The sequence below is a fragment of the Prionailurus viverrinus genome, chromosome B3 (genome assembly GCF_022837055.1).
Source record: "Prionailurus viverrinus isolate Anna chromosome B3, UM_Priviv_1.0, whole genome shotgun sequence".
Classification (NCBI taxonomy): Eukaryota; Metazoa; Chordata; class Mammalia; order Carnivora; family Felidae; genus Prionailurus; species Prionailurus viverrinus.
In genome coordinates this window covers 108,209,419-108,228,197 of record NC_062566.1, presented here as the reverse complement: position 1 = coordinate 108,228,197, position 18,779 = coordinate 108,209,419, and the positions used below count along the sequence as shown (strand labels likewise).

Genomic DNA, 18,779 nt, shown 5'->3' with positions numbered 1-18,779 from the left:
TATTAGTATATGAAGTATAGCTCCCCTCAAAAGGAAAAACACTGAAGGAGAAAAAAAATTGGAAAACCTATACCACCAGGTATCAAGACTCAGTATAAATTCCTAGTAACTAAGACAGGATAATACTGGTGTGAGGATACACAAACAGACCAGTGGAACACAATATACACTCTAGAAACAGAGCCATCTGATTTATATCAAAGGTACCCTACAATCGAGTAGGAGCAAATGGATATCCACAGGCTGTTAAAAAAAAAAAAAAGCTACTGATTTCTACCTTGCCTCATTCATACAAATTAATCTGAAATGCACCAAAAAAGTTCAAGTACAGGGGAAAGCAATAAAGCTTCTGGAAGAAAATTTTGGAGAATATGTTCATGATCTTATAGTAAGTAAGTAACCCACTACACATAAAATTTAATTTACTTATAGTAAATTAACGTGAGTAACGTTAATTAAATGAGTAAATTACTCATTTAATAAATGAAACTTCATTAATACTAAGAATTTTTATTTATTAAAAGACACTATTTTTTTTTAATTTTTTTTCAACGTTTTTATTTATTTTTGGGACAGAGAGAGACAGAGCATGAACGAGGGAGGGGCAGAGAGAGAGGGAGACACAGAATCGGAAACAGGCTCCAGGCTCCGAGCCATCAGCCCAGAGCCTGATGCGGGGCTCGAACTCACGGACCGCGAGATCGTGACCTGGCTGAAGTCGGACGCTTAACCGACTGCGCCACCCAGGTGCCCCTAAAAGACACTATTAAGAGAATGAAAAGACTAGCCACAGACTGGAAGGAGATATTTGCCATATATACGTCCAAAATACTTACATTCAGAATTATAAAGAATTCCTACAAATCTGTAAGACAGCCCTATTAAAAAATGTATTTAAAATATTAAATATTTAATATATCTTAATATATTAAAAGGTGCTCAACATCATTACTCATCTGGGAAATGTAAATCAGAAACCACTATACACTGACCAGGACAGCTAAAAGTAAAAAGATTGACAACACCAAATTTTGACAAGAATGCAGAACACTGAAACTATCTTCCTTTGCTGGTGGGGATAGAAAATGGTAAAACTTTTTTGCAATTCTACACCTATGAGGCAATTTACTCATCAAAAGACATACAAAATCATATTCATAATAGCTTTATTAACAATAGTCAAAACTAGCAATAATTCCAATGTCTATTAACAGAAGAATAATGATCCATTCATTCAATGGAATACTACATAGCAATAAAATGAACAACTGCTACACACAACATGGATGAATATCATAGACATAATGATGAGTGACAGAAGTCATTCTATTTATACAAAGTTCAAGAATAGGCAAAAGGAATCCCTGAGGACAAGAATCAGAATAGTGATTACTTGGGCGTGGCATGGGAAATGGATATTGACTAGTAAAAGGCATGAAGGAAGATTCTGGAGTGCTGGAAATGCTCCATATCTTGATCTCGGGTGGTACTTACAAGAGTCTATATACATGAAAAATTCATCATGCTGTGCAATTAACATTTGTGCATTTTACTGTATGCATGTTATATCTCACATTTTAAAAATGTTACAGCAGGAAATTCAAATGGGTGTATACTGGGGTAAATCATCTTACTACAAAGGATACACTGTATAATGTTTTTAATACCCAAGACTACGAGTAAGGTGCTCTGGGTTTTAGCCCCATACTTTATCATGTAACCCTAAATAAGTCATTTAACTGGGTCTTAGTTTCTTTACCTAGTAGAATGGGTTTGCCCAGATAATCCTTAAAGTTCTATATCTAAAAATCTGAGTCTTTGAGATAAACTACTTAATTAAAAAATCTAATTCTTAAACTTCAAACTACCACACAGTCACCTAAGGCCTGAATGTAGCAAAACCAAGTTAGCTCTTGTAATTCTAATTAAGGAAGGTTAAATCAGATAAGTCATGCAGCTGTTCATACTGAATTTCCTATACCTATATTTAAGTTCATCTACTTTAGCCAAGACATTCTAGTGCCACCCCTTCAGCAGCCAAAAAAACCTGACAGCCAGATTATCTTTCCTTGCTTTTCCCAGGATGGGTTATTCATTCTTCCAGGCCCCACTCAAACACTACCTTCTTTAAAATACCATCCCTCCTCCATAGGCTAACTTGGATGCAAATTATAAAAAATAAATTATAGAAATAAAATAAAAATTAAATAAATAAATAAATAAATAAAATAATAAAATAAAATAATAAAATAAAATAATAAAATAAAATAATAAAATAAAATAATAAAATAAAATAATAAAATAAAATAAATAAAATACCATACCATCCCTCCTACAGCCATTCTTCAGTCTAAATTCATTGTTCCTTCCTCTGTGCACCCACAGTATGTTGCTTATACTTCTATTATGGCTCTTCACTCTGTCTTATACTTGTTTTTTAATGTTTATTTATTTTCGAGAGAGAGACAGTGCAAGCAAGGGAGGGGTAGAAGGAGAGGGAGACACAGAATCCAAAGCCAGCTCCATGCTCTGAGCTGTTAGTGCAGAGCCTGACATGGGGCTTGAACTCAGGGACCACGAGATCACGACCTGAGCTGAAGTCGGACGCTTAACTGAATGAGCCAACCAGGTATCCCTTATAGTTACTTGCTTTCATGTATGTAAGTAGACCCTTTCCAAAGGAAAAATATACTCACTTAGCCAGCTAGATCAGCCAAATCAATCCTGGAAATCAATAAGTAACAGCACAGTAAGATAACTTTCATATTTGATTCTATATCAACAGTGGCAAAGTGAGATAGTATATACTAAATGCTGCTGTCCCCTACTCAAAGCAGTAAGAGATTATTATGAATATTCAAGATACTGAACTAGTCCCAGTCCTTACTTTAGTCTACTCTCCAAAAAATGAAATATCTGTAGGCAGATAGCTAAAGAAAGAAGTAAATTAGTCCTGCAGTGGGGAAACAAATTATTTATGAAATTATTTTATCTTAATAAACAGATGGTTAGGGAAGAAATAAGTAACTATTTTAGGATTATATATTCAGCATCATTTTTCTGTTAACTGACCCTGCTCCTGTCCACATGGTTGGTACAGCATAACCTCTATCCTTTGATCACAAATGACTGGTCCAGGACAAAGTTCTTCCTCAAAAATTTTAGAAACACAACTGTGAAAATAAAGTCAGTCCTTCTCTGGATGGCTGAAATGGGAAGATATAAATAATACAGAAACTGTTGATGGCACTGTTTTTTCCATTGTGAAAAAGGCAAATCTGTGGTGAAAGAAAATAAAACTTACAGAACAAAGCAAAAATGAAAAACAGTCCTGAGGACCTTCAAACCCTAGACACAATATTCCTAAGGCTTCATCCTATACTTAGGTTTTATGAGATTAGACACCCCATTATTCTTATAACAAATTTCCTCTTTACTAAAGCTAGTTCAATTTGAACAATTCTGCAATAGACAGTTACTTTGACGACCCCCAACTAACCACTCTTCCTAGTATTCCTAGTCTCTTCCCACGGTGACTCTGGGCTAGTGCTATGACCAATAAAAAATGGTGAAAATGAAGCTGTGCCAGTTTCAGGCCTATTCCTTAATTGGGCTGGCAGCTTCTGCTTCCTCCCTCTCAAAATGCTTGCTCTTGGAATGCTTCTTGGAACCCAGCCATCACACCATGAGGCTAATGAATCAGCCATGTGGATAAATCCACATGTAGGAGAACCAAGGCCCTGGACAACAGTCCCATTTAAGCCCCAGACGACTGCAGCTATACCAGAACCCCAACTAATGCCACCTACAGCAGAACCACTGAGTTAATTTGTCGAAATGTGAGAGGCATTAAACTGTAGTTTTAAGCCACTAAGTTTTGTGATGGTTTATAAATGCAAATTTTAACTAACATAAAAGTTCAATTCACATACAAGTAATTTGGAATTATACTTTTCTAACACAGACTATGTCTTGGAGCATGGTTTAGCAAACTATGGCTCTTGTGCCAACTCTGGCCCACAATCCATTTTTATAAATAAAGTTTTATTGGAATACAGTTGTGCTCATGCATTTACATATTGTTTACAACTACTTTCATGCTACAAAGGCAGACCTGATAGCTGTGACAGAAATCATATAGTCCAGAAAGCCCAAAATATTTACTATCTGGCCTTTTACAGAAAAAGTTTGGTAAATTCTATCATACAGTACTTGGCAAGTGTTTTTAATATATAAATGACTTAAAATGTAAACCTAGTTTACAACTAACTCCTCATACTCAAAGGATGAATGACACTATAAATATTTAGTGGTTTTAGCCTCACATAATGTGAAGCAAATCACATGCTTGCCACATGCTGAATGTTTGTGTCCTCCCAAAATTCATTATGTGAAAATCAGTGGGATGATGTTTGAAGGTGAGGCCTTTGGGAGGTGATGGGGTCATAAGGATGGAATTAGTGCCCTTAAAAAAGAGACCCAGAGACTTCCCTTCCCACTTTTGCCATGTGAGAAGACAAAGAGAAGATAGCTGTCTATCAACCAGGAAGTGGACCCTTACTGGACATCAGATCAGCTGCTGGTACCTTGATCTTAGATTTGCAAGCCTCTAGAAACATGAAAAATAAATTTCTGCTGTTTATAAGCCACCCAGTCTATGGTACTTTATTAGAGCAACCCAAAAGGACTAAGACAATATTGAACTGGTCTGTATTGTTTGTTAACAAGTCAGACTACAGTCAGACTAATATATTAATCATGGGCAGGAAAACAACAGAGTAATAAAATCAGATCCATAATTACTTTGCTTATCAGTTCCTACTATGCAGGTAGGGGATCTCCATTTCAAGTTTCTCATATATTAGATATGACCCACTTCTGAATTGCATTAAAAATCAGAAAAGCATGAATGTTTCACCATAATGTATAGTTGACAGGGTTTTTTTCCACCTAATAATACTTCACAGACTGATCTGCACAATGCTGTAAATTCTACAGATTTTCTTTTGGCATCTGATATTTCATAAGTATTTCCCCCTTTTTATACATAATATTCCTTTGCCTTATACCCCAACTAATTGTTACTTCAATCCAAGCACAATCAGGCCCAAGTCTTGGCTCCTTATCCCTGGGGCTTACTCTTTTCCTCATCTACCAATTAAAAATCTCTCTTCTACAAATCAACAATCATCTATGTAGTTTTATTTTACTATTGCTTTACCACCCTGTATTACTGCATCATTTGTATAATATTTAAAACTTTTCTACTTTCTTTACTATAGAATAGAACTCCATTAAATTACCCACATAGGTAGAGGCAGTTTTCTCCACAGATCTTAATAAGACTTAAAGAATATCAGAAACAGTTTCCCATCTATACTTTACTTTAAATGTATATATCAAAAATCTCAAATTGTCATTAGTTATTACACTACAAATACCATCTTCTTACCCTAACAGCCCAAAATTTAAGATAGAAAATAAGAATTTAGATCAAGACAACCCCAGTATAATAATAATCTTTAACGCTGCTCCTAAAAGAAGATAATACGAAATAGTGGAAAAACAGCATGAAGATAAACCATGACTAGATCAGTTATCTAAAAGATGTATTAGTGGGGTAGCAGACTGGCTCAGTCAGTAGAGCATGCAACTCTTAATCTCAGGGTCATGAGTCAAGCCTCACATCACACAAAGCGCTTACTTAAAAATAATAATAAAATAATAATAGCAGTTATATTTATGGATTTCCATTACCATGTTTATAAAGGTAATTACATTCAAAGTTATTACAACAAACAAACATTTAATGAGTAATTATGTGGGCACGTTCATTAAATGTTTACAGTTATCTCACTTATCACAACAACCTTCTAGGGCAGGCATTGGTATTACTCCCCATTTTACAGATGAGAAAACCATAGCTTAGAAAAGTTAAGTAACTCTAAAAATTTAACTTCATTTAATTTAGGTATAAACCCAGGTGGTCTAATCCAGAGCCCACCATTTAATTTAGGTATAAACCCAGGTGGTCTAATCCAGAGCCCACTATTTAGGATCTGTGTGATCCTAAAACAATAGTGTTCATTAGAATTATAGGTCTTATATTTACAACAGCTTTATTTTAAATATGTAAGCAAAATATTTACAACTTTTTGCAGGGGAGGAGTACTAATCTTGGCTTTCCAGATCTTGATATATATCTGTTAATTAAAGAAGAAAAATGTAATACTTCAATACATCCAAATCACTAGCATTCTTCTAAGCTTGACAGTTATTACATGTATGTAATGTTTATTCCAAATCTTAAGCACTTTGTGATTTGAACTCTGTAGCATGTGATATTGAAGGAAATAAACTGCACATATTATGCAGTGGAAGTAACAGACATTTATTTCCATTTATATTTGGTATGAATGTCAGTGTCGATGTCTAGCAATTTTTCCTATTTGAAGTAAGGAAGGCATTTGAGATCAATAATTGTGCTGTCAGTAACAGATTGTAGATAACATGAATACAAGCAATAATAGAATGGTAAATATGAGGCATGTTCTGAGTTTGAGATTAATAAGATTTTAGAGCTGAAGGAGATTTTAGAGAGCATCTCTTCAACTTCACACTTCACAGATAATGATACCAAACTCCCACTGGAAAAATCCGAAACAATTTGATCCAATGTTCTTTCTCATGTAATAATAACAAAACAAGATTGCTCTTTCTAGTTTTCAGTATCACAGATTTTCTGAATAATATATTCAGTCAATATTTTAATACAAAAAAAAAAGAAATGGGAATTGGTAAGCAATTGAATGTGTGTGTATATATATATATATATATACATATATATATATATACACACACATATATATATATACACACACACGTATATATACATACATATATATATATATATATATATATATATATATATATATATATATACACAAATCCAAACTAGAAGAATCTTCATGGTGGAGATTATTATAGGTAACCACTATTTCTACAGCAAAAAGCTAAAATAATAAATATAAGGGTCTTACACAGACTTCCAGAAGACCATTTATAGGGGGAAAAAAACACAATTTCCCAAAGAAGTATTGAATTCTGGTGTGCCTTGAGAAAGTGTTCCATTCTCAAAAAGTTTTAGAAACACTAAAGTTCAACAGGATCCACAACCATAATATCACTCATGTCTTTAATATGCTAATATGCTTTAATATACTATGAATCTCCAAAAGAAGGGATGTTATACAGCACTTTTTTTCAAATTTATTTGAAAATTAAAACCTCTTGGGGCACCTGGGTGGCTCAGTCAGTTGAGTGTCAGACTTCGGCTCAGGTCATGATCTCGTAGTTCGTAAGTTCAAGCCCCGTGTCAGGCTCTGTGCTGACAGCTCAGAGCCTGGAACCTGCTTCAGATTCTGTGTCTCCCTCTCTCTCTGCCCATTCCCCACTCATATCTGTCTCTCTCTGTCTCTCAAAAATGAATAAACATTAAAAAAATTTAAAAAAGAAAAGAAAAACCTCTTCACACCATACCTATTGTAATATTTCCCAGAGAAGTGTTGCTAGAACAAAATTTAGAAAACACTGGGAGAGATTGTTCATAGAAAAAAAAGACTAAAGACCCATAACTGATCATAAATTTAAAATAAAGCGGGGCGCCTGGGTGGCGCAGTCGGTTAAGCATCCGACTTCAGCCAGGTCACGATCTCGCGGTCCGGGAGTTCGAGCCCCGCGTCAGGCTCTGGGCTGATGGCTCAGAGCCTGGAGCCTGTTTCCGATTCTGTGTCTCCCTCTCTCTCTGCCCCTCCCCCGTTCATGCTCTGTCTCTCTCTGTCCCAAAAATATATAAAAAAACGTTGAAAAAAAATTTTAAATAAAGTAACGTAAAAAGGCTGTTGTAAAAACCAGTAAAATCTTACTATTACACGTATATTACTATTCTAAAATGTCATTAGATAAGTAAGCATTCTTAAACACAGCATGAAGAAGTGGAAGTCAGTCATAGTTAACTGACAAATCAATTAGCCACTATTGATATTAAGGGGTCCTGAGTTTAGCCCACTAATTCTCACAACTTAACTTGCTCCAGTTTGAATTTATAACTATCTGCCAGAGAACCCTTTTCATGGAAGAAGCAGGAGAAAGAGGAAAAGGAGAAAGCAGGAGAAAAAGGAAAAGATGTAATAGACTATATTCTTAGGAAAAAAAAAAGTACTCACTCTCCTAGTCATAATGATTGGTTCAAAGAAGGACAAAGGAGCAACTTGCATCATACTCAGGAAAACAAAGCACTGAAATGAAGAGTAAGAGTTCATGATTATATTAATTCCCTGATCACACTGCTTGAGATCCTAAAATCAATTCTTCCTCTATACTCCTACATAGCTATGTAAATTAGTAACTTCCCATTTTCACTTAATTTTGAGCTAGGTACCTGTCATTTGCAGTAAAAGGGTACTAATCCACATATGTAATTCAAGAAAGAGATCTCAAAAGAACCAGTTAAGTAACAAAAAAGATCATACCAAATGAAGAGGAGAATATTAATTATAATTAGTACATTATTTTTGGAAGGCAAGTTTCTAATTTCTATCAAAATTTTAAAATTCATATACCAATGACCCAAAAAGTCTAGAGTAATTAATCTTACATTTAAAAAAACTCACAAATATGCAATGATAAATGTACAATGTTACTGTCTACAACATTTGTCACAGTGAAAAATTAGAAATCTCAAGGTTCATCAATTGAGGATTGATGATTAAATACAGAATAACCTATGACTGATGATTAAATACAGCATAAAAAGAAAATATCTATATGAACTAATTGTTACATGCCAAGAAGTATAATGTGTTAAGAGCTTACACTCTAGGAAGAGACTACATGGGTTCGACGTGCAGCTTGGCCTTTAAATTTCGCCCATTACAGTAATTTGAGCAAATTACTTAATCTTTCTCTGCTATAATTTCCTTAACTGTAAAACAGTGATACCATTATGAGGATTAAATTAATAGGCTCTATGACAGGCTCTAGAAAAGCATTTTACATTTGGTAAGCTCTCAAAAAAGTTAACTAGTATTATTTTCACTAATACGAAAACATGTCCAAGACATGCTCGAAAGGGTGGCAGGTGCAGAATACTATGTATGAGCAAAGATCACAAATTCAAATGACAGAGCTAGGTAAAGAATATAAATAGGTTCAGTGGGAATTGAGAGAAACTGGAGAACACATGCTCTATTTCCAGGGGACAACCACTTAACCAACTATTGTCATATGAAAAAGAGGTTGCCATGTTGCTGAGTCTTAAAAAGTTAAAAATATGGGTTTATATGAAATATATTTTTAAAATATTAGAAACACACTTTTTTGTAAAAACACAGCCGGGGCCTAATGAATCATGTGTATTGGTCAGTTATGGCCATCGGTCTGCCAATTTGCAAACTCTGATGTAATAAACATATGCTTGTATACAGAAGAACAAAAATAAAAATCTTTTTCTTATTTTTAAATGTTTATTTTTGAGAGCGAGTGAGTGGGGGAGGGGCAGAGAGGGGGAGACAGAGGATCTGAAGCAGGCTCTGCACTGACAGTAGAGATCCCCATGGGGGGCTTGAACTCATGAACCATGAGATCATGACCTGAGCTGAAGTCAGATGTTTAACCAACTGAGCCACTCAGGCACCCCAAAATTAAAAATCTTAAAAATGATTAACACTAGAGAGAAAGAGACTGGGAAAGTAGAGTGGTAGGGCTTAATTTTACACTTTACCTTTCTGTACTGTTACATATTTTACAATAACACAAACACACTCCGTAAGTTTTTAAAATTCATTAACAACATGCTAAGTATTCAGAAGCTATCCCATTTGCAACTAAATTCAAATGTAACTACTATCACGGAGACATCAATGCTATCATAGCATAATTTTTTAAATTCGCATTAGGATCAAAATTCACTATTGACTCTTAAGTGGAAGGGAGAAAAGGTGATCACATTTTTAATGTTTCATCCTTTTTGTGTCTGAAAATAGTATTTACCCTATTCAATTTCTTGTGTCCATGATATCCAAAAGTTCTTAACCTGAATTAGACTTTAAAGATCATTAATTCTAAGTATACTTTTTTCTTAATGTTTGTAAAAAAAAAAAAAAAAAGAACTTAACAGTACATTTCCACTTAGCACTCAAGCTGGTCTCTTCCTTTCATGAGTTTCTGCATTTTTATTAACATTTTCAGCATCAGGCAGACACAATTAGCCATGATCCTGAAATGTCAAAATACAAAGAAATATGTAAATTTCTTTTGGTCTTATAGTAATAACCATTCCTTCTCTAATGCCCTCAACCCAAAAGTGAAAACAATCATTCTTTAGACCTGCAAGTCTAAATGGATATGCTACCATGTTTAATTCTTAGCAAGGTAGTTTGTGTGCTTCCCAAGGGTATAGTAGATTGGAAACTAGAAGGTGAAGGGCAACTTATAAAGGCCATAAGGATTAAATAACACGCGCCAAATGCTTAGAACAAATTGAACATATTTATACCATGTATATAGGCCTGATAATTGTTAGCTATAATTACTTAAACCTGATTGAACAAAAATAAATTATGTTCAATATCTTCTATGTTAGAAAGTAGGAAATATGTAATGGTTTAAAAAATTTGTGTCAAAAATGGCTTTACACGAAAAGTTTTGATGTTTATACTTAAGTGATCTACATCAAAAAGAAAATATAGAAGCACTTTATTCCTTGAAATGCAACATAAATGAAGCATGAATTTGTCAATATCCAAGTTGACTAAATAGCGTGTTCCTATTAATGCTAAAATATAAGCTCCAAAAGGACTAGGACTGTATTTGTCTTATTCACTATTGTATCCCTCACTTTAGCACAGACCCTAGCACATAGATGTTGAATACTGAATACATTATTTCCTTTGTTCATCACATTAACTCTATTAAGTAAGCATAATTACCCCCACTCAAAGCTAAGGAAACAGAGGTAAAATGCAGTTAAGTGTCTTGAAAGTCATAGAAGACGCAGAACTTTTGATTCCTATTTTATGCTATTTTGACCATCAGAACTGACCTTCAAAATAACATTTTCAGAATTTCTTCAACCTATAAATTTTTCATTTTTTAGATGACATTTTTAAAAATTACTATAAAATTACTCTAAAATAATCCTCATAAGACTTGCCCATCAACTAAGAAGCAAATATATCAAACCTGATAGTATAAAAATGTTTCAAATACACATTATTAATATCATCCTCTTACTAGCAATATATAGAAAAATACTAAACCCCTGAACCATCTTCTTACTAGTAACAGTGAAGTTCTGGTTAACCTAAGTGTTTTTGGGTAGCTGCTTCCTAAGCCACTATATAAATGTCACACCACCCAATTTTTTTTATTATACATCTCCTATGCCATTACTTCATTAATAGGTGCTACAACAAAGGACACAAAAGACGTAAAGCACACAATCTTCTGTTTCAAGAACTTTAAAACCTACTTTGACTAAGATGTTTATACATGAAGACATTACCAAACTGCATCAAAGCAACATATGATGAGAAAAGGAAGATTATTAAATATACACTCCAAGTTAGACATATATGGTAGGCATTTTCACATACATTATCTCAGTTCTTACAACTCTGTGAAATAAGTATTGCCATCCTCATTTTGGAGAAGGAAACTGAAATTCAGAGAGATTAAATGACTTCCCAAAATAAAGACCAAATCTGGGTCTGAAATCTAAGTTCGTTTGACTCTAAAGTACTTTTGTCTTTTTTTAAAACTATACCTTGTAGCCTGCCACATATACATGATTACAGGGTATAGACAACATTTATAAATACTGCAGGAAAACAAAGACATCATTGTAGAGAATAATTTCTAGGATTTTGTTGAGGAAGTAATGCTTGAGCTAAGTCTGAAATTAAGTATAAGACTGAAACTACTGATAACAGAGGATTATCAATGTCACAAAAATTTTTCAATGTTTATTTACTTTGAGAGAGACAGAACATGAGAGGGGGAGAGGCAGAGAGAGAGGAAGAGAGAGAAAACCAAGCAGGCTCCACACTATCAGCAGAGTCCTACAACGTGGGGCTCAATCTCACGAGTCATGAGATTGATCATGACATGTGGCAGAAATCAAAAGTCTGAAGTTCAACCAACTGAGCCACCCAGGTGCCCCAACACAAAAATTTCCAAATGAAAAAAAATCTAAGTATTTTTCCTTCAGTTTATACTGACAGGACTTAACCTCTGAAATTTTATCTTTTCTTCCGTTTCTTATTCTCTTGCATTTTTCTAACCCCTCCCATCATGATTTTCATTATGGAGACAAAAAATATTAACTAAGTCTGATATCCTATATTTCTCTTTCCAGTTGTTCAAGATGCTAAAGTATAGAAACATTGCCATGAGAGTTTAAAGTGATCTTAAAGAATGACTCCTTCTGGTTAGTGGGAAGAAAAGCTAAGAGTTAAGTAATATTACAAAACTTTACTGGCCAATCGAGCATTAGAAAGCCAGTCTTCTAGTGTTCTTCCCATGACCCAGTGCTCCTTAAATTTTTGGTGTCAAAGGACCAATAACAGAGAAGATTGATGAGGTCTGGAGCTGTAAAATGGGTTTACTTGAAATTTCTTTGAAGTTTCTAATTTTATCTTAACAATTCATGTGAATTCTACATTCTGTTCCTAATTTACACATACTTAAAGCAGTTTAAATTATACATTGTCAAGTAAAATTGATACTAAGACTTAGTAAGACTAAAATTGATTCTAAGACTTAGAATCCTTAAAGAGTATCCCTTGACACAATATCATGTACCCAATATGAAAAGCAGGACACAAATTGTATAATGCCCCTTTTTACCACATCTCATTTCCTTGCCCCCTTATTTTTCAAATTAGGAATTTTTTTTAAAGCATATAGTAAGTTTAATTCCATTCTTTCGAAATGCATACTTACTGGAAAAACTGTAAAAATAATCGGGTTGTTTAATTATAAAATTTAAGAAAGTTTAATTAAAATTAATATATTGAACACAAATTCACTTATGAATTCATTGAACAACCTGGATACAACTTCTACATGAAGATACTTCATTAGACTTTTGCTTTTGGGGTGGTTGCTCAAAAATTAAGCAAGACTGCATGCTATCCATACTAACTACAGTCCCAAATACTTTTGGGCAGGTTAAATAATCTTTTCTTCTTCTGTGGTATTTATCTTCTCTGCCCAGATGTGAAGGAAAAAAATCTCTTGTGGTTTCATTGCTTCTTTTTTAGGATCTCTTTTTTTTTTTTAACAGCTCAAATTCCAAATATGTCTCCTTGTTCTTCAATCCTATTTACAGGAGGAAAGTATAAGTTTTATCTATCTTACTGAGTGTTTCACAAAGTACTTTATTCACCTTAAATACGAATGTATCACCAGTAAGAATAAAATTAGACTCTTATTCATTGTTTCTTCCCCAGCAACATACTGCTGATTCTCCACACCTCAGTTAATGTCAAATAGTCATACATGATTTTAATATAGTTAAAACTCTTAACATATAACAACATAGGTACTGCTAGCTTATAAGGTTGTTAGCCAGTGATGATAGTATATTCATTAGAAATTAATGATTTCCTACTTTAGCTAAACATTTAATTCTCTAAACATTTAATTCTCTACCCAGGCGCTTATAAGGTTGTTAGCCAGTGATGATAGTATATTCATTAGAAATTAATGATTTCCTACTTTAGCTAAACATTAATTCTCTAAACATTTAATTTAGCTAAACAACCAAAAATTCGTGAAAGAATGACCTAGTTTGAGGAATAGGATTCTTTTTAACAATGGTCATACAGATCAATATTGGTATGTTTGCCTGAACACAAAATTCCATTCGGTAGAATTTAAGTTTGGTTTGCAATACTAATTTGCCTAGTTAATGACAACACCTATTCTCAAAACAAAGATATATAAACATCAATAAATAAGCTTTTCAGAAAATGTACAAGGATAAACTTGAGGAATGAAATAAAATAAATGCCTCAACAATTCTAGACTTACATGATTATAATCTCCTCGGTTTAGAATCTGTTAAATATTTTGAATGACTTTATTTATGAATGACTAAAATACTGCCTATATGTAATATATTTGGTGTTCTACTTTACAATTAGTTTTTAATCTCTATTATCTAGTCTTATATTTGTTCTAATATCTTCTAGTGATTACAGATCCCTATTCTCATTCTCTATATTATATAAATGCACGCATTCATTAGTTTCCTGATGTTTCTGTGAAGGTTTAACAGTTAGAGAACTAGTGTGCTCCCTGGATAAAGAGTTTATTTAGAAATAGAAAAAAGTAGGTGAAAAGTGACACATTAATATATAATGAGTCTGCTATAAACCTAAAATGTTTCCGTGATAACCAATTTTTATGTACCTAAATGTTCCCATTTTCCTGATAATTAGCATAACTAAAATAGCCATGTCACACTAATTATTATAATCTAATTTTCAAGTCCAAAATGATTCAAGACCATTAAGCAAAAAGAAATGCCTCTGCTAAATATTTTCCTACCACTGTTTCAAAATTCTAATATTTGATGAGAATTTCAACAGACTGCATACTACATCTATTTGCAAAATTCATAGCCAAGATGAAGACTAAAAAAAATACAGAGGATGAGAAGTTTCAAAGTATACATATGATTTTTCAACAGATAATAAAAAAATGTCACAATGAAAGTCAATTAAAGACTTGAGAAATGACAACACAATTTCACCAAAATACAAACACATTGTAAAATGTGTGCATAGGTAGACAATACTCTCAATCACCTCTTAAAAATAGATAAAAATACTTATCATTATCATGAAGCATGTAGAAGATATTTTCTAAAACACGCTCTCCGCCTTTAAGAGAGCCACAAATTATAACTCATAAAATCACAATTTTAAGTGAGGCCTCTTAATTCAATTTTCTTAAGTATGAAGTCATAGTACTAAGTTCAATAAAGAAAACTTTTACACAGTAAAACTGCGAAACTTTAAGTTATATGAGACACAAAATCACACAACATAGCTTCATTTTTGTAGGGTTTTTTTCTTGCACAAAATCATATGGAATATCAAGACCACAAATTTTAAGCTGTCTCTAATAAACATCCTCTATTTGCAGACTGAGAACTGGTGTTCTTTCCTCTGATTCTTCTGTTTCCAGGCTCTGTCGAAGTTGACTATAACTTTTCAAGTAAAAACATAAGTTATTTCTGACTTCACATGTCCATTTTATCATCACATACTATTGTCCTCCATTACCATTTCTTCCAATTCTGAAACTCCTTTTTCGTTCCTTCAGCTATATCCTTATTCTTGACGCTAGACTTTTCCCCCTAAACTACTGTACCTCATTTTCATGAGACAGCTTCTCCAGATTACTGTTAATTCCACTGCCAAAGTTTTCTCCTTGACATCTTGCCTGTGCCACCTACCTACTCCACCTAAGCTTTTCAAGGTCCTTGCATTTCATTTTTATTCTGCTCAAGAACCTCATCCTCACAATATATTCATTTATAAGGTTGCCACTGACTTTCAACTCCCCTTTGAAATGCCAGTTTCTTCTTACCTTTAGTAAATGAACCAAATTCTCCCTTCAGATAGTCACATTTGCTCCTAATTCATCTGGGAATGGAATTCCTTTTACACTTAGCCCTCGAACACACCGTAATTTATTTAAATAGCAGCACAATAATTACCTACATTGTTTCTTTAGTTGTTTCCATACCAATATTATCCCTATTGTACTGTAGGGATAGAGATAAGGGCTGTTATCTTTCAAAGCATTCTGTACACCTATCTACTGTGTCACTTTACCCAGGTAAGAAGATTCACTAAATAAAACTATTAGGGAAAGCTTAAATTAACAACAACAAAAAATGTTTTTTTTTTTTTTTAAACGCTATGGTTTAACTTGAAAACAGCTTTGACCTTTCGTTTCCATGGACAGCTGAAATACTTTGGATTCTATTAAGCTTCACTCTTACTACTCTATCATTTTTCAAAACTGGCTGGACTGTAAAGAGCAAGTTGAAGGCTGATAGAGGCTGTACATTTTTTACACCCGTGATTAGATTCTTTGAAAATCAGCAGTGTCAACTCTAAGAATTCTGATACAACTGAATCTTCACACAAGGCAACAGTTTCAGCACCAAAAGAAGAGAACAGCGCATCATCTGCTGGGGGCGGGGGGGGGGGGGGGGGGGTCCCTTCCCTGCAACTGGCTTACACTAGTTTCTCTATCCCAGGGGCTTTCCATTAGGAAAATTCAACAAACCACCATTAACATCTGGAAAGAATACCACGGCAAGGCAACCCTTTTACTTAAAGGAGAGGAAGGGGTGCCACGGATATCTCCTTTTCATAAAACTCAGCAGCCGAATAAGCTTAGCACTCAATATCTACCGACAGAGATTTTTTTTTTCTACCTAATAAAAGCAAGTCTCATTCAATTTAGTCCCTTCTCGAGCACCGTCTCAACCTGTCAGAATTTGACAAGAGAAAAAAAAATAAGTGAGGGGCGGGGGACTAGGGAGACACAAGGATTCCCGTCTACATCTCTTCTTTTTCCAAAATCACAGCAAGTGTGCCTTGGATTTCCTTCACTCCAAACTAAGCCCTCAGATTCCAAATATAGTTCTTTAACCCCCACTTCGCCACTGAATTACACACAAACCTTGCCAATTACAGAACCACAGCAGAACCCCCAACAAATTGGCTTGCTATTCATCTCGGAAGTCATGCCCTGCAGCAACTGCCTACCGCCGAACTGAGGGATATTACCCAAATACAACGCAACGGAATCAGACATGCAGAGCACACACAGCTTCTGCGAGGGAGGGAAACGAGACCCAGGAAAAGTGCGCTGCTCACAAGCCTTGGGACCAACCGGAGAGGGGGGTTCCCAGAAAGGAGGGGGACAGAGAAGCCCAAGTCGGGGAATCCTACCCTCTCAAATAAAAAGCCCCGGCCGCAGGGTGCAGCCCGTCCCTCTAAGAAAACCAAGAGGCGGGCAGAGAGAGGGCCCTTTGCTGGGGAAGGCGGAATGCAGACACTTTCCGAGGTCTGGGTGCAAGCGATCCCCCACCTCTCGGGACAGACAAGGGGTGTCCCACGGGTGGTTGAGGGGATGCCCGACTGGCGACGGGTAGCCTGAGGCAGAGCAGAGTTTCGCCTGATATTCCCCAGTGTGGTGTCCGGCCGGTGCCCGGGGCAAGCACAGCTACGGCAGCGCGGGGCCGCCAGCGGAGGGGGGAGGGGAGGGAGGGGGTGGAAACGGGAATCCCCCCTCTCTAAGACGAGCACTGGCGGAGAAAGCGCGCCGGCCAGTCAGAGCGGCGTGCTTCAAGCTGCGGAGCCGGGATCCCGCCGCCTGCACCGGCAGCAAGGAGCCCCGCAGCGCCCGCCGCACCAGCCCCTCAGTCCCCGGGGGCCCGGGACTTCGGCTGCGAAGGCACTGGGGCCTGATATCCCACGGGCCGGCCCCAGTTCCTGGGGGGCCCGCGGGAACACCCCAACCTCCGGCGGCTCTCAGCGGTTGTAAAACGCGCCCCCCCGTCCCCCTCCTCAGTCTTCCCTCCTCCCGAGGCCGCAGAGAAGAGTCACCACAGACGAGAAGCCTGAGACTAGTCGGGGACAGCGGCCGCGACGGTCCCGGACCTCCTCCCCCGGTTACCTGTGAGGACTCCGACACGGATTTGATGGTCGTGGTTAGTGAGGATCATTCCCTCGGTCGCCATGTTTCCCAGCGCAGTCACCGCACTGACAGGAGCCGGGAGAAGCCGGAGCCCGGAGCGCGCGGGCCGGGAGCGCGCTCGCCTCGGAGAGCGCGAGAGCGAGAGAGCCCGGGGAGCTCGCGGCGACCGGGCAAGGAGGGGGAGGCGGCCGGGCGCTCCGCGGCCTGCGCGGGGGAGAGGCCCGGCCGGGAGTGCGCGAGTCCGCGGTGGGGGGGGGGCGGAGTCAGAGCGCGCGACTCCGCGTCCAGGTCGGAGGAGGCTAGCTGCGGTAGAGGGGTCGGGGGGCGGGCCGCAGGGGGAGAGCGCGCGGAGGCGTCCGAAGAGGCCGCTGAGACCCAGACCGCTCTGCGGGGAGCGAGACCGAGACCGGCTAGATAGCAGGAGAGTGAAGGGAAAGGAGTGCACACGCTCGGAGGGTTGCGGGGGCGGACTCGGGGACAGGGGCGGAGCTACACCGCGAGGCGTGGAACTCGTGGAGAGTGAGGGGAGGTGTGAGAGCTCGGGTTGCAGAGTACTGGGAGCGGGAAGGAGGCGGCCCAGCCCGAGAAGGACGGAGGAACGCTCCTGGGCGCGCGAGTAGCGGCGGATTGGCTGGAGAACGCGGAGCGGGTGCGCGCGGGACGCGAACGCCGCCTCAGCCGAGCCCCAGACAGAAGCAATCCCCTGCCGAGCCAGCGCGTCGTCGTTAGCCGCGGGCCAGCTCTCCGGGCCGCGGAGCCGCTCTCCCAAGGGGAGGAGGAAAGGACTCAGCATACGGGGCTTCTTCGTGCAGCCGCTCGACCCCATGAAAGCGTCAGGAAACCTGCAAGTGGCTTAGAAAGCTACGTGGGTGGCAGAACGGTGGCCACTGAAACCGAGAGCCCGCCGTAGTGAAGGAGTTACCCTGTCCCGCCTCACCTTCCCGCTTGCTTCGTCAGTCGGCTCGCCCTGCTGGAGGATTTCCATTTCTTCT

General features: G+C 37.5%; 1 protein-coding gene across 6 annotated transcripts in view; it reads right to left on the bottom strand.

Moving 5' to 3' along the window:
- The window catches only part of GPHN (gephyrin), a 623,769-nt gene extending 605,290 nt beyond the window's left edge, over positions 1-18,479 (bottom strand). For all 6 annotated transcript variants that reach the window (XM_047863515.1, XM_047863519.1, XM_047863517.1 and 3 more), the window contains exon 1: positions 17,767-18,479. In XM_047863515.1, the coding sequence (XP_047719471.1) occupies positions 17,767-17,830 (64 nt within the window). In that variant the 5' untranslated portion in view covers positions 17,831-18,479. The remainder of the gene's footprint in view (positions 1-17,766) is intronic.
- Between the last annotated feature and the right edge of the window lie 300 nt (positions 18,480-18,779).